Source organism: Daucus carota, chromosome 4, assembly GCF_001625215.2.
Source record: "Daucus carota subsp. sativus chromosome 4, DH1 v3.0, whole genome shotgun sequence".
NCBI lineage: Eukaryota > Viridiplantae > Streptophyta > Magnoliopsida > Apiales > Apiaceae > Daucus > Daucus carota.
The window spans coordinates 48918468-48931036 of NC_030384.2; the positions used below are offsets into that span (position 1 = coordinate 48918468).

Genomic DNA, 12569 nt, shown 5'->3' on the forward strand with positions numbered 1-12569 from the left:
AAATCACTTGTTTTCAGTGACTGTTACTTTTCTACGTATATATTAAAACCACATCTCGGATAGCTCACTCTACATGTAACACACTGTTCTCACTTTCAGTACAATTACTCACAAGGGTCTAATGGAACCAGCTCTTCTTAGTTGTACTACTAATGCAGATGCCAGCAAGGTCATGGACGGGGGTTTCGATGGAGACGATGACAGTACTGTCATCAATTGGTTCGAAAGCGTGGCCGAAAAAGCTGGGGAAGTTCAGACGGAGACGCTGTGCCGGATCCTCAGGCTCAACTATGGGGTAGAGTATCTGAAGAAATGGTTAGGAGATATTGATGTTGAAGATCTGGATGATTGTGCTTTGGAGGCATTGTATACTTGTTTAGTGCCCCTGGCAAGCCATGCAGATTTGGAGAGCTATATCCACAGAATTGCCGATGGAGACAAATCTCCTCTTCTTACTCAACAACCCATCACTACTCTCTCCTTGAGGTACTACATTAACAGATCTGTAGTTATAAATATCTACATTCATATTTTACGGGGAGCCACAAATATCTCAGGCTGAAATTTGAAACAGTACTTTTTATTAATCTTTATAAATTAGTTTATACTTAGGGCATCTCCAACTGTGTTGACTATAAATTTGTTGATTCAAGAGGTTGGACAAAAATATCCGCTATAATTGTAGAAAGAAGAATGTATGTTGGAGTCGGTTTTTTTTACATAATCTCTATTAGTCAAATCACGGATATTCTTTACTAATTCCGCCCCTCCCTGTCACAAAGGGATTTACAATTGGTTTTTAGTTATACTTCATATTGTAAACTATGTGTTTGAGTGATACATATATAGTTCTGCAAACACATATGCGCACGTTTATAAATGAATTGGGTATCAAAGTTTTCATTGACTAAGATTCGTATTTGTCCTCTTAATTAACCCACTGCTTTAATATTGTAGCTCTGGAACCACAGATGGACGTCAGAAATACGTACCCTTTACTCGCCATAGCTCCAGGACCACTCTCCAGATTTTTAGGTTAGCCGCAGCATATAGATCAAGGTTCTCTCCTTCTTTCACTCTACTAAACAACTTTAATCTTTCCAAAGGAATCTAGCAATAGATTTCAAGCTGTCAATATCATGTAAACGTTATATTTTTAAGTCTCGTTGTTAATAATTTATTAATTTATTGTTCGATGCTAGGGTTTATCCGATAAAAGAAGGGGGGAGAATTCTAGAGTTTATATACAGCAGCAAACAGAAGCAAACAGAGGGAGGCTTAAAAACCGGGACAGCCACAACTCATTACTTCGCAAGTAAAGAGTTCAAAACTAAACAAGAGAAAACCAAGTGTTATACATGCAGCCCGGAAGCTGTGATCTCGAGTGGAGATTATAAGCAATCTACTTACTGTCACCTCCTCCTCGGCCTCTTCTACTCGAACCAAGTCGAATTCATTGCCTCCACATTTTCATACAGCATAGTCCAGGCCTTCACCTCACTCGAAGAGCATTGGCGAGATTTGTGCAGTGACATCAAACACGGTAGCCTCAATTCAAGAATCGTTACAATTCCAAAAACACGAAAGGCTGTGTTGGATATCATTTCCCCTAACCCTCGTCTAGCCTCTCGAATTGAAACCATTTGTGAGGAATTAGAACGAGAAGGGTGGTATGGCCTAATTACGAAGCTATGGCCGAATGCAAAATATGTGTACTCTATTATGACAGGCTCAATGCAAGCGTACCACAAGAAATTACAGCATTTCGCGAAAGATTTGCCATTGGTGAGTGCAGATTATGGATCCACGGAGAGTTGGATCGGGGTGAACATCGATCCCTCTGCTCCACCGGAGAATGTGACATTTGCAGTCATTCCGACATTCTCTTATTATGAATTTATACCGCTTCATAGATACAACCGAGAGTGTAGTTGCAATACTTCAGCTACTGATGATAATGGCTACAAAGAAGGTGAACCTGTACCTCTTTCGAGAGTCAAAGCTGGACAGCAATATGAGATTGTGCTTACTACTTTTACAGGCAAGTAATCAGAATTTCAAATTAATCGAAATCTTAATCACTTGCTAACTACATACAGTACACCAATTATTGATCATTGAAAAGAGACACAGAGGTATATATATCATTCCTAATGCATGTAAATATCTATTTGTAATAGTTTGATGGAAAATTTGGTGCACCCATATATGCAACCTCTGTTGCAACATGAAAAGCAACCGTTTTTGATCAGTGTTAGAACCTTATATCCTTATATACAATTTTGAACATATTTTGAATTTTTTTTGAAAATATAAGCACTTTTGCAAATTCCCTATAATTTATACTTTACCTGATATTGATTGGGAGTGGATGGACATCGATGTCATATAATATGACAGTGAAACAGGTTTTCTTTTATATTACATCAAAAATAATTAAGTTTCTATGCATTTAATTATGATGGATTGATGATCAGTTCCAGACTAAACTTTTCTGCAGGGCTTTATAGGTACAGATTAGGAGATGTGGTGGAAGTGGCTGGTTTTCACAAGGGAACTCCAAAACTAAATTTTGTATGCAGGAGGAAGCTCATCCTGGCAATAAATATCGACAAAAATACAGAAAAAGATCTCCAAGTAGTGGTCGACAAGGGTGCACAATTGCTGATGAGGAAGGCCAAGGCCGAGCTAGTTGATTTCACTAGCCACGCTAATGTAGACACTCAACCTGGCCACTATGTAATTTACTGGGAAATCAAAGGAGATGTTGACAAAGGCGTGTTTGAAGAATGCTGCAGAGAAATGGATGCATCATTTGTGGATCCTGGCTATATTGTATCAAGAAAAACCAGTTCGATTGGACCTTTAGAGCTCTGTATCTTGGAGAGGGGTACTTTTATGAAAATCTTGGAGTATTTTATAGGGAATGGAGGAGCCCTGAGCCAATTTAAGACTCCGAGGTGCACGAGTGATCAAGGTTTACTTGCTATACTTAATGCATGCACCATTCAGAGGTTCTACAGTGCTGAGTATGGCTCAGAATAACTTGTAATTGTTTACAAATTGAAAGTTGAAACCGCTTAGCTTGCTAGCTTCCGGTGCATGGTTAATTTATTGAGTTCGATAGATTGAATTAATTCAATTTGTTTGATCGAATGTGTTTATAGTGACTTGATGAGTGTAAACCAAGTTTCTAATTCAGTGCTAAACCAGAGAAAAATAATTCTTTAGGTTTGTTTTATGAAAACATATCCAAAATTCCTAATTTGATATGAAATAATATAAATAAGTGATTCTCAATTGGAAATACTATAAATAATATAAGTTCTATATTATTAAGTTAGTATATTGATTTTGAAAAAAAAAATCGACTAATATATATGTCAATTGACAATAATTCTTATAATTACTCAACAATATTTTTGTGTGCATACATATTATTAATATTTTATTCATATTTCAAGTCTAACTATAATACAAATATAAGTAAAGAGTATTTAATGATATTATCTCCAAGGATTTTAATTTTTTACAACATTTTAGACTCTTTATGTATTTTTTTTATGATTTTTATATAATACCTATTTATAAATTATTATCATCTTTTTTCTTTTATAAATAAATTAATATTTAATTTTTATTCAAAAAAAATAAAAATAAATTAAATATTTTTAAATATGGTTATATGGAAATGTCAGGCTGCTAATTAATTGTCTCTTTCAATTATTTGTTCGAAGAAAAACGATACTCTAATAATCTGATAATTTGTGAGGATGAAATAGTTTTTCTTCTTATAATTCATCATATTTTATAAAAAAATAATTTCATAATATATTATTCTCGGCTCACGTGATTTAAAGTATATTGATATTTACATAATTTATTATTAAAATTTTTCTTTCATAAATAAAAAATTCATATTTAAATTTTATTTTAAAATAAATTATTTAAATATGCTTTAGGATCTTTGAAAGGTCCAAAATCTCTTGGACTTTTCGAATCCCTTTGAAGTTTGAAGCAAGGAAATAAATTCGTTTGCTAGTAGTACCAAGTTGTAGAACTCTATGGAGTACGGACAGGGTAAGACTGCATGTGTAGTGGAAAATTAAGAGTTCATACGTTGACCTGCTTGGCTGCTCCTCAACATCTGCCATGAGTATTCATTTTCTAATCTTAGCCCATTTATATATCCGATACATTTTGTTAGCTGGGAGCCTGGGTTGTAAAAAGCAGCCTGCAGAATCAAATTTTATGGTAAAATTATTGACAGGATAGTCTATCATTAATCAAAAATAACCAGTTTAGATAAATATAATATTATAGAGCGAACTGTTTTTACTTTAATCCATTTTACTCCACTCTTTATCAAATCACATTAAATTTCTTGCAATTATCGCCCATTAATTGAATTAATGGACCTGATTAGAACCCTACTTGCTTCAGTGTGATGAAAGGATGACTTGTATATTTATTTGTTTGCAGAGCCGTGCCTGAGATTTTATGTGCTTGTACAAAATTTTAGAATGGTGCCCTATTATTAAAATAAAATAAAATAATAAAATAAATAAAATACAAAAATTAAGTAAATATTTTCTTTTATAATATAATTTAAATACATTGAAAATCAAGAGATAAATTACAAGTACATAATTAATAAGATGTAATCATTATAAACAAAAAAACGACGACATAAACCTAATTTATATATGTAAACCTATTTAAATTTTATATAAATATGTAATTTAATTAATGTAATTTTACAAGTTAATATTTTTCGTTTAATATGTAAACATTGCATGTAGTTATAAAATAAAATAAATTAATCACTTGAAGAATTGAATTACTAAAAAATGATAAAATGTTGAAGATGTCTACAAAACACTAGTGTTCACGGTTGTATTATATTTTAATGAAATACATAAGACTAGTAGTCTATATTAAATTATTATAATTAATTTTAATTTTTAAGATCAATATAACATGTTCTAAGTTTACTTATAATTATAATTTATAATTAGTTAGCATGTATTATTTTTTAAATTTTATTCTATCTGCACTTTTCTTTTTTGAAATGAAATTCTAATTTCTTTTTTTTCAACAGTACTCCCTCCGTCCCCTTTTACATGTCCATTTTGCTTTTCGAGGAGTCAAACTGACCAATTTTTAACTAAGCATTACAAATTATCTACTCATTATTTCTAAAATCTAAAAGTTGCATATTAAAATAGACTAAATATACTTTCTAATGGTATAATTTTTGTTATTTTTCTCAACTATCTAATACATGTAAAGTTTGAAATTACACACCTAGAGGGGGGGTGAATAGGTGTTATGGCTAATATGACCGATTTTTAATGTTACCAAATATTTAAACTGTCACAGACAGCTTGCTGTTAATTATCAGAGTAAACAGTCAGCTATCTGTGACAGTTTAAATATTTGGTAACATTAAAAATCGGTCATATTAGCCATAACACCTATTCACCCCCCCTCTAGGTGTGTAATTTCAATTGGTATCAGAGCTGTGTTTGTACTAATACTTCTGTAACAGGAATAGTATCGATCGATATGGCTGATAACTTTCAGGGAAAGTCCGATTTTAGAGCTCCCCTCCTCACGGGTTCTGACAACTACAATTGGTGGAAAGGCCAAATGGAGGCTCATCTATCCAGAGATCCCCTAATGCAAAGAGTTGTGCAAAGAGGTCCTTATGAATATCGTGATAGCGATGGCAAAGTCAAGGACGTTGATGTTCTCACAGCGGACGAGCTATCAAAGGTTGCTGCCAATGGAAAAGCAAGGAGTACATTAATCAATGGGCTGAATCAAGCTGAATATGACAAGGTCTCTTCTCTCAAATCTGCAAAAGAAATTTGGGATGCATTGGAGACATATCACGAAGGCTCAAAGGCGTTAAAGAAAGTCAAGCTCGGGAAGCTTATGAAAGAATTTGGAAGCTTTGCTATCAAGAAGGGAGAATCCATTCGAGAAAGCCAAGCTAGATTCCAAGTCACTCTCAACAGTCTTGAAAGACTTGGGAAAAAGATTCCTCAATCGGAAATCAACATGAATATTCTAAATGCTGTTCCATTCGAATATGGTGCCAAAGTCACAGCATTGGAGTCAGCTCTCAACATTGATACTATGGATCACCTGGCTATATTTGCTGAGTTGGAACAATTTGAAGCTAAGATTGAAGCTAACAGCTCAGAAAGCAGCAAGCTGCCAACAGAGAAAATGAAGAATCTTGCACTGCACTCTTCTGTCAGCAAGCTGGAAACAGATGAGGAAACAGAATCAGATGAGGATCTAGCTCTTATGTCCAGGAAAATCAAGAGAATGATTGAAAAGAAAAACAAAATGAAGCGAGAAAAGGGCAAAGCTTTTGGTGCAAAGAAAGATCCAAAGGATGATGCATGTTTTGAATGTGGCAAGAAAGGGCATTTCAAAAGGGATTGCTACAAGCTAAAGAACAAGTCAAAGCCGCCTAGACAGCAAGCTGATTTTAAGAACAAAAAGAAATCCAAGGCACTTCTAACTTGGAGTGATGATGAAGATGAGTCAGCTTCTGATGATTCTTGTGATGAGATGGTGAATTTGGCTCTTGTTGGTCTCGATGGCTCAATTGATACAACTGATTCAGATACGGACACTAATAGTGAGGTAAACTCTATTAATTCTGAATTAAATACTATTGATACAACTACTTGTGAACTAACCATGCAGGATAAGAGTTGTTTATCAATAATGGAACTCATTGATCTAAAGAATGAGAATTATGAGCTCGAGAAAGAAAATGTTCATTTGAAGAAAGTCATAGGTGATTTCTTGAATGAAAAGAGTGCCAAAGCTAGTAGTGGAATCATTGCTACCCTCAAGGAACAGATCTCACAACTTGAAGGGAACAACATGCAAATCCAAAGAAGGAATGATACACTCATGAAGGAACTCAGCTCGCTGAGAGCAGATCTTAAAGCTAAGGATGCAAGCTTGGAGGCGTTCGAGTTAAGCAAATCCCAAAGCTTAGCCGAAATCTCTATTCAAGCTGAAAAGATCAAGTCATTGGAGCAAGAAGTCAAAGATCTACAGAAAGCCATGGGAAAGTTTGTTCAAGGAGAAGAAAGTCTCAAATCTATAATGAAACAAGCTAAAGGTTCTCATGATAAAGGAGGCATTGGTGCAGCTTCTACATCCACTTCTTCAATGAGATATGAAGGGAAGAATGGCATTCCATACAATTATGCCATGCCTTGGGTGACTTGTCACAAGTGTGGAAAGAAGGGCCATCTTGCTAATAATTGTCCAATGAAGAATTCTCAATCAGCAAGCTGGGAAAGGAAGTCAGCTCACAGACAGTATGCTGACAACAGAACCAGACAGAAGACAGCTCCAAGACAGTATGCTGATAAGACCAGCAGAACATGGAAGAAGAGTTCTAAAGTGGTCCAACTGTGGATCAAGAAATCTGATCTTAATGTTCTATATGTTTTATCAACTAACACTGTTGGACCCAACAAACTTTGGGTACCAAAACGTTGAGTGTTTTATGTTTGTTTTGTAGGTTTGTCTCGTGTCTAAAGTAAAGCCAAATCAATGGATATTGGATAGTGGATGCACTAGGCACATGAGTGGAGACAAATCTCAGTTTCTAAGCTTGAAGATGAAGAAGGGTGGTCGTGTCACAATTGGTGATAGCAAAACTCTTCCTATTCTTGGCAAAGGAACTATAGGTAATAGTATCATTTCTATTAACAAGGTACAATATGTTAAAGGTCTTACTTATAACTTGCTTAGTATAAGTCAGTTATTTGATGATGGTCATATTGTTAACTTTGGTAAGGATGAATGTACTATACTTGTTGGTGCTAACAAAACTCCTCTAGTTGCAAAACGAGAAGGAAATATATATGTTTTGAACTTTGAAGAACAGGAGGCAGGTGTTTGTTTAGCAGCTGTGGATAATAATCCAGAAATTTGGCATAGAAGGCTTGGACATGCTCATATGGATCATCTCAGCAAGCTGTCAGCAAAGAAGCTTGTTCGAGGACTACCAAAGCTTAAATATGTCAAGATGGAGACATGTTCTGCTTGTCAATTGGGAAAGCAAACAAGGACTCCACATAAGGCAAAGAAAATGGTATCTACTTCTAAACCTTTAGAGCTTCTTCACTTGGATCTCTTTGGTCCCGAAGCTTATAAGAGTATTGGAGGTAAACAATATGCCTTTGTTATTGTTGATGATTATTCTAGATTCACTTGGGTATTATTCTTGCGTACTAAAGATTGTGCTTTTAGTGAATTTGAGAAACTAATCAAGTTGCTTGAGAACAAATTAGATACAAGACTTGTAGGTATTCGAAGTGATCATGGTGGGGAATTCCAAAAAGACTTCATTACTTATTGTGAAGAAAGAGGAATCTCACATGAGTTCTCAGCACCGCGTACACCTCAGCAAAATGGAGTTGTAGAGCGTAAGAACAGGTCCTTGCAAGAAACAGCTAGGACGTTGCTGCAGGAGAGCAAGCTGCCAAGAAGCTTTTGGGCAGAAGCTGTCAACACAGCAAGCTATGTTCTTAACAGAGTGCTTATCAGGCCAATTCTCAACAAGACTCCTTATGAATTGCTAAGGAAAAAGAAGCCTAATATCAGCTATTTCAAGGTTTTTGGATCTAAGTGCTTCGTTCTCAAAACCATTGATAGGGATGGTAAATTCGATTCTAAATCTTATGAAGCTATATTTTTGGGCTATTCTTTAACAAGTCGTGCTTATAGAGTGTATAATCTTGCTAAACATACTGTTGAAGAGTCTATTGATGTTTCATTTCAAGAGTCTACTGATGATCTTGCAAGGGATGAGGAAGAATGTGCAGGTACAGGTACTAGCAGCAAGCTGACAGTGAAGGAAACTGGAAATCAGCAAGCTGACAAGTCAACTGCCACAACTTCAGAAGGCAATAAAGCTACTGAATCCACTTCATCTCTTGAAGAAACTTTGGATAAGATGTCAAAGCTCACATTGGATGAATCCAGAGGTCAAACTTCATCAGCAAGCCAAAATGTTGTTGATCAGACTCCTCCTAGGCAGACTACAAGGAATGAAGAGGTCATAGCTCAACATAATCTACCAAAGTCAACTAGAACAGTGAAGAATCATCCTCCTCAGTTGATCATTGGAGATAAAACAGCTGGAATCAAGACAAGGAAAGCTCAAGCCAATATTTGTGCTTATGCTGCCTTCATAGCTCAAGAGGAACCAAAGAATGTTCAAGAAGCTTTACAAGATGAAAATTGGATCATGGCAATGCAAGAAGAACTCAACCAATTCGAAAGATGTGATGTTTGGGAACTTGTTGATCCACCAGAGGATGCTTCAATTGTTGGAACCAAATGGGTATTCAAGAATAAAGTTGATGAATTTGGTACTATCACTCGGAACAAAGCTAGACTTGTTGCACAAGGATACAATCAACAAGAAGGAATTGATTTTGATCAAACATATGCTCCGGTTGCAAGATTGGAATCTATTAGGATGCTATTGTCATTTGCATGCTACAAGAAGTTCAAGCTACATCAAATGGATGTCAAAAGTGCATTCTTAAATGGATATCTCAAGGAAGAAGTCTATGTCAAGCAACCACCAGGATTCGAGGATGAAAAATATCCCAACCGTGTCTACAAGCTCAAGAAGGCACTATATGGATTAAGGCAAGCACCTCGGTCATGGTATGAAAGGTTAAGTGAATTTTTGATCAAAAATGGTTTCATTAGAGGTAAAATTGATCCTACTTTGTTTACCATTATTAAAGGTCAAGATATATTAGTTGTTCAAATATATGTAGATGATATAATATTTGGATCTACTAATGATTCGTTGTGTAAGTGGTTTTCAAAGTGCATGCATAGTGAGTTTGACATGAGCATGATGGGAGAGCTAAATTACTTCTTGGGGCTCCAAATTAAGCAAACTCCAGAAGGTATTTATGTGCATCAATCCAAGTATATCAAGAATCTACTCAAAAGATTTGGATATGAGAATATCAAGGCGAAATCAACACCAATGAGCGTTGTCAGCAAGCTGACAGCAGATGAAAATGGTAAAGATGTTGATATTCGAATGTATAGAGGTATGATTGGTAGTTTACTTTATCTTACAGCCTCTAGACCTGATATTATGTATAGTGTTTGTGTTTGTGCTAGATTTCAAGCAAAACCAAAGGATTCTCACTTACAAGCTGTTAAAAGAATATTTAAATATTTTCATGATTAGGTTAAAATTTGAATTTCTATCCAATCACTATTTAAGTGGAATTGAGATTAGTCACGGTAACAAATTTTTAGATTACATTCGGATTATATAATGAATTGTTTGAATAAAATAAATCTAACTAGATTTATTCCTAAAAACCCTCCCCCGAATATAATCCAAAAGAGTTTGAGATATATTCTATCTCCAAGTCTTTACAGCTACCTCTTTAAAAGCCCCCAACAACCAGTTAGGGTTTCATCTCTCATTTTCAATCGCTATACACTGATCACAATCGCGTCAATCGCATACCGAGTTGCAATGAGGCGAAAGACTAGGGCCGGACTCAAGACGGGTACTCCTACTTCCGGTCGCAAGCTAATCGACGAAGAAGATGTGGTTATCGCTACTGTGGATTCTGATAGTGCTGGTGAGGAGTCGGGTGTTCAGCGTTCCGACAAGGATATGAAGAGGGCAAAGGTTGAATCTAGTGAAAAGGAGAAACCAGATAACAACATCTCTACTCGCAAGATTATTCTTGGGAAGCCTCTTTCTGGTAAGGCGTTCTTCAATTGCGGGGTTGTTAAGTTGTTTTCTACCTTAGGGTTTGAGTCTTTTATTGTTGATTTACCGAAGATTTGTTATCCATCACTTGTGCGTGAGTTTTATTTAAACTTGCATCTGAATCCCTCCGGTCAATTTGTGTCGTTTGTTTCTGATACGAAGATAACTCTGTCACCGATGTTCTTGAACGCTATTATTCAAGCTCCTCCTTCCCCTGTTTCAATACACACTAAACGCGGGTTTAAACATTTTGATGATTTTCAAGTTAAAGATCAGTTTAAGATTTTGTTTGGGGTTGAGAGTTCTACTGAAACATTTCCCTCTACTACCCAAATACTGCCTTTAGCTCATGCTGTTTTTAAAGTGTCGATTGAAAATCTGTGTCCTCGTTTGGGTACTCGCTCAAACTTGTCTGCTCAGGATGTTATTGTGGTGTCTATGATCATGGCTGGAAAGCCATTTGATGTTGGGGATTTGATTTTGAATAATATGCTTGGGGTTCTTGAAGGGAAATCTTCTGCTGGGTTGCCCTATGGTTTACTTTTAACTCGAATTTTCGAGTGGTTTGGTGTCAGTTTTGATGGTGTTGAGTCTCTTGCTGCAAAAGAATTTTTGGATGTTAAATGTTTGACTCAGTCAAATTTAAAAATTGAGAAAGATGGTAGTTTGTCGGTATTGGAGGTTCCTGTTGTTACTCCTCCACCTGCTGTTGCTCCTGCTGGTGTTGATCTGGGTATTTCTGCTAAGGAGATACTGGACTATATGGAGGAATTAAGATCAAACCATAAGCAGTTGGTGGATGGTCAGAAACAGCTCTCTGAACAGATGGAGGAGCTGTCAAATCAGTTCGATTTTTGGAAGGATATTGTCTTTGGAGGAAAGACTGGTAACTCTCCTGAGAAGTGCAGTTCGGGCAGTTTTGGATATGAGTTACGCAAGAGAATGTTTGGTTCTTGCGGGTCCTCTGATGTGAAATTCACCTTTACTTCTACTGAGGATGGTACTGAGAGTCCTAGGCCACGTACTGCTATGGATGTTCTTAAAGAGGCTGCAGGAACGGACTCTGTGTATGCTGAGGCTGGAAATTTGATGCTGGAAAGGAATCGTATTGCTGCGGAGCTCGAGAAGAAGTTTGCACAGGAGAATGAGAAGCAGGATGACAAGGATGATGAGGAGACCTGAATTTCTACCCTTTTGGATGATTAAGGGGGAGACAATTTAGGAATCTATATCTATTAATAAGACAATAAGACTTGTGTGCTTAATTTGTTTAAGTACTTTATGGCCCTATGTTTTATTTGTTTGGTTTTAAAGACTAAGTTGTTAAGTTGGTTTGAATTTGGTTGGATATCAGGTGGTTTATCCTGATTGAATTTGTTTAAGGTTGTTTTTGGATAATTGTTGGATACCAGGTGGTTTATCCTGGTTTAGGATTTTATTTGAATTATCTATGCAAGTATTTGGTTTAGTAATTCTGGTTGCATAATTTGATTGATATATCTACTGTCTTGCATGTCATACTTGTTATATTGGATTTATATGCTGAATTGATTTATTCATTAAGTTTAATGATATTAGATTGCTGTATTCAGGGGGAGTATTATTACTTTTCCTAAATATGGTGTAATCATCAAAAAGGGGGAGATTGATACTCTCAAGGTTTTGATGATCACACTGCCAGCAAGCTAATAGCATAAAACTGGTGCTTGTTAGCGAGCTATCAAAGTTATATATGAATGTGCTAACAGCTTGATGAGTTTCA

The 12569-nt window shown here is 35.9% G+C and overlaps 1 protein-coding gene across 1 annotated transcript; it reads left to right on the forward strand.

Annotated features, from left to right (window-relative positions):
• On the forward strand, nt 1–3151 carry LOC108216308 (indole-3-acetic acid-amido synthetase GH3.10). Its single transcript, XM_017389034.2, has 4 exons — nt 1–486; nt 958–1059; nt 1203–2041; nt 2501–3151. Exons 1-4 carry the CDS (start codon nt 122–124, stop codon nt 3043–3045), a joined length of 1851 nt encoding a protein of 616 aa, XP_017244523.1. The 5' UTR covers nt 1–121; the 3' UTR covers nt 3046–3151.
• The last annotated feature ends 9418 nt before the right edge of the window (nt 3152–12569 follow it).

Bases quoted from the DNA above. Each gene is read 5' to 3' on its own strand.
- LOC108216308 (XM_017389034.2), top strand. From the start codon at position 122: ATGGAACCAGCTCTTCTTAGTTGTACTACTAATGCAGATGCCAGCAAG. The intron at 487-957 runs GTACTACATTAA...TTAATATTGTAG, and splicing joins ATCACTACTCTCTCCTTGAG to CTCTGGAACCACAGATGGAC. The intron at 2,042-2,500 runs GCAAGTAATCAG...ACTTTTCTGCAG, and splicing joins TGTGCTTACTACTTTTACAG to GGCTTTATAGGTACAGATTA.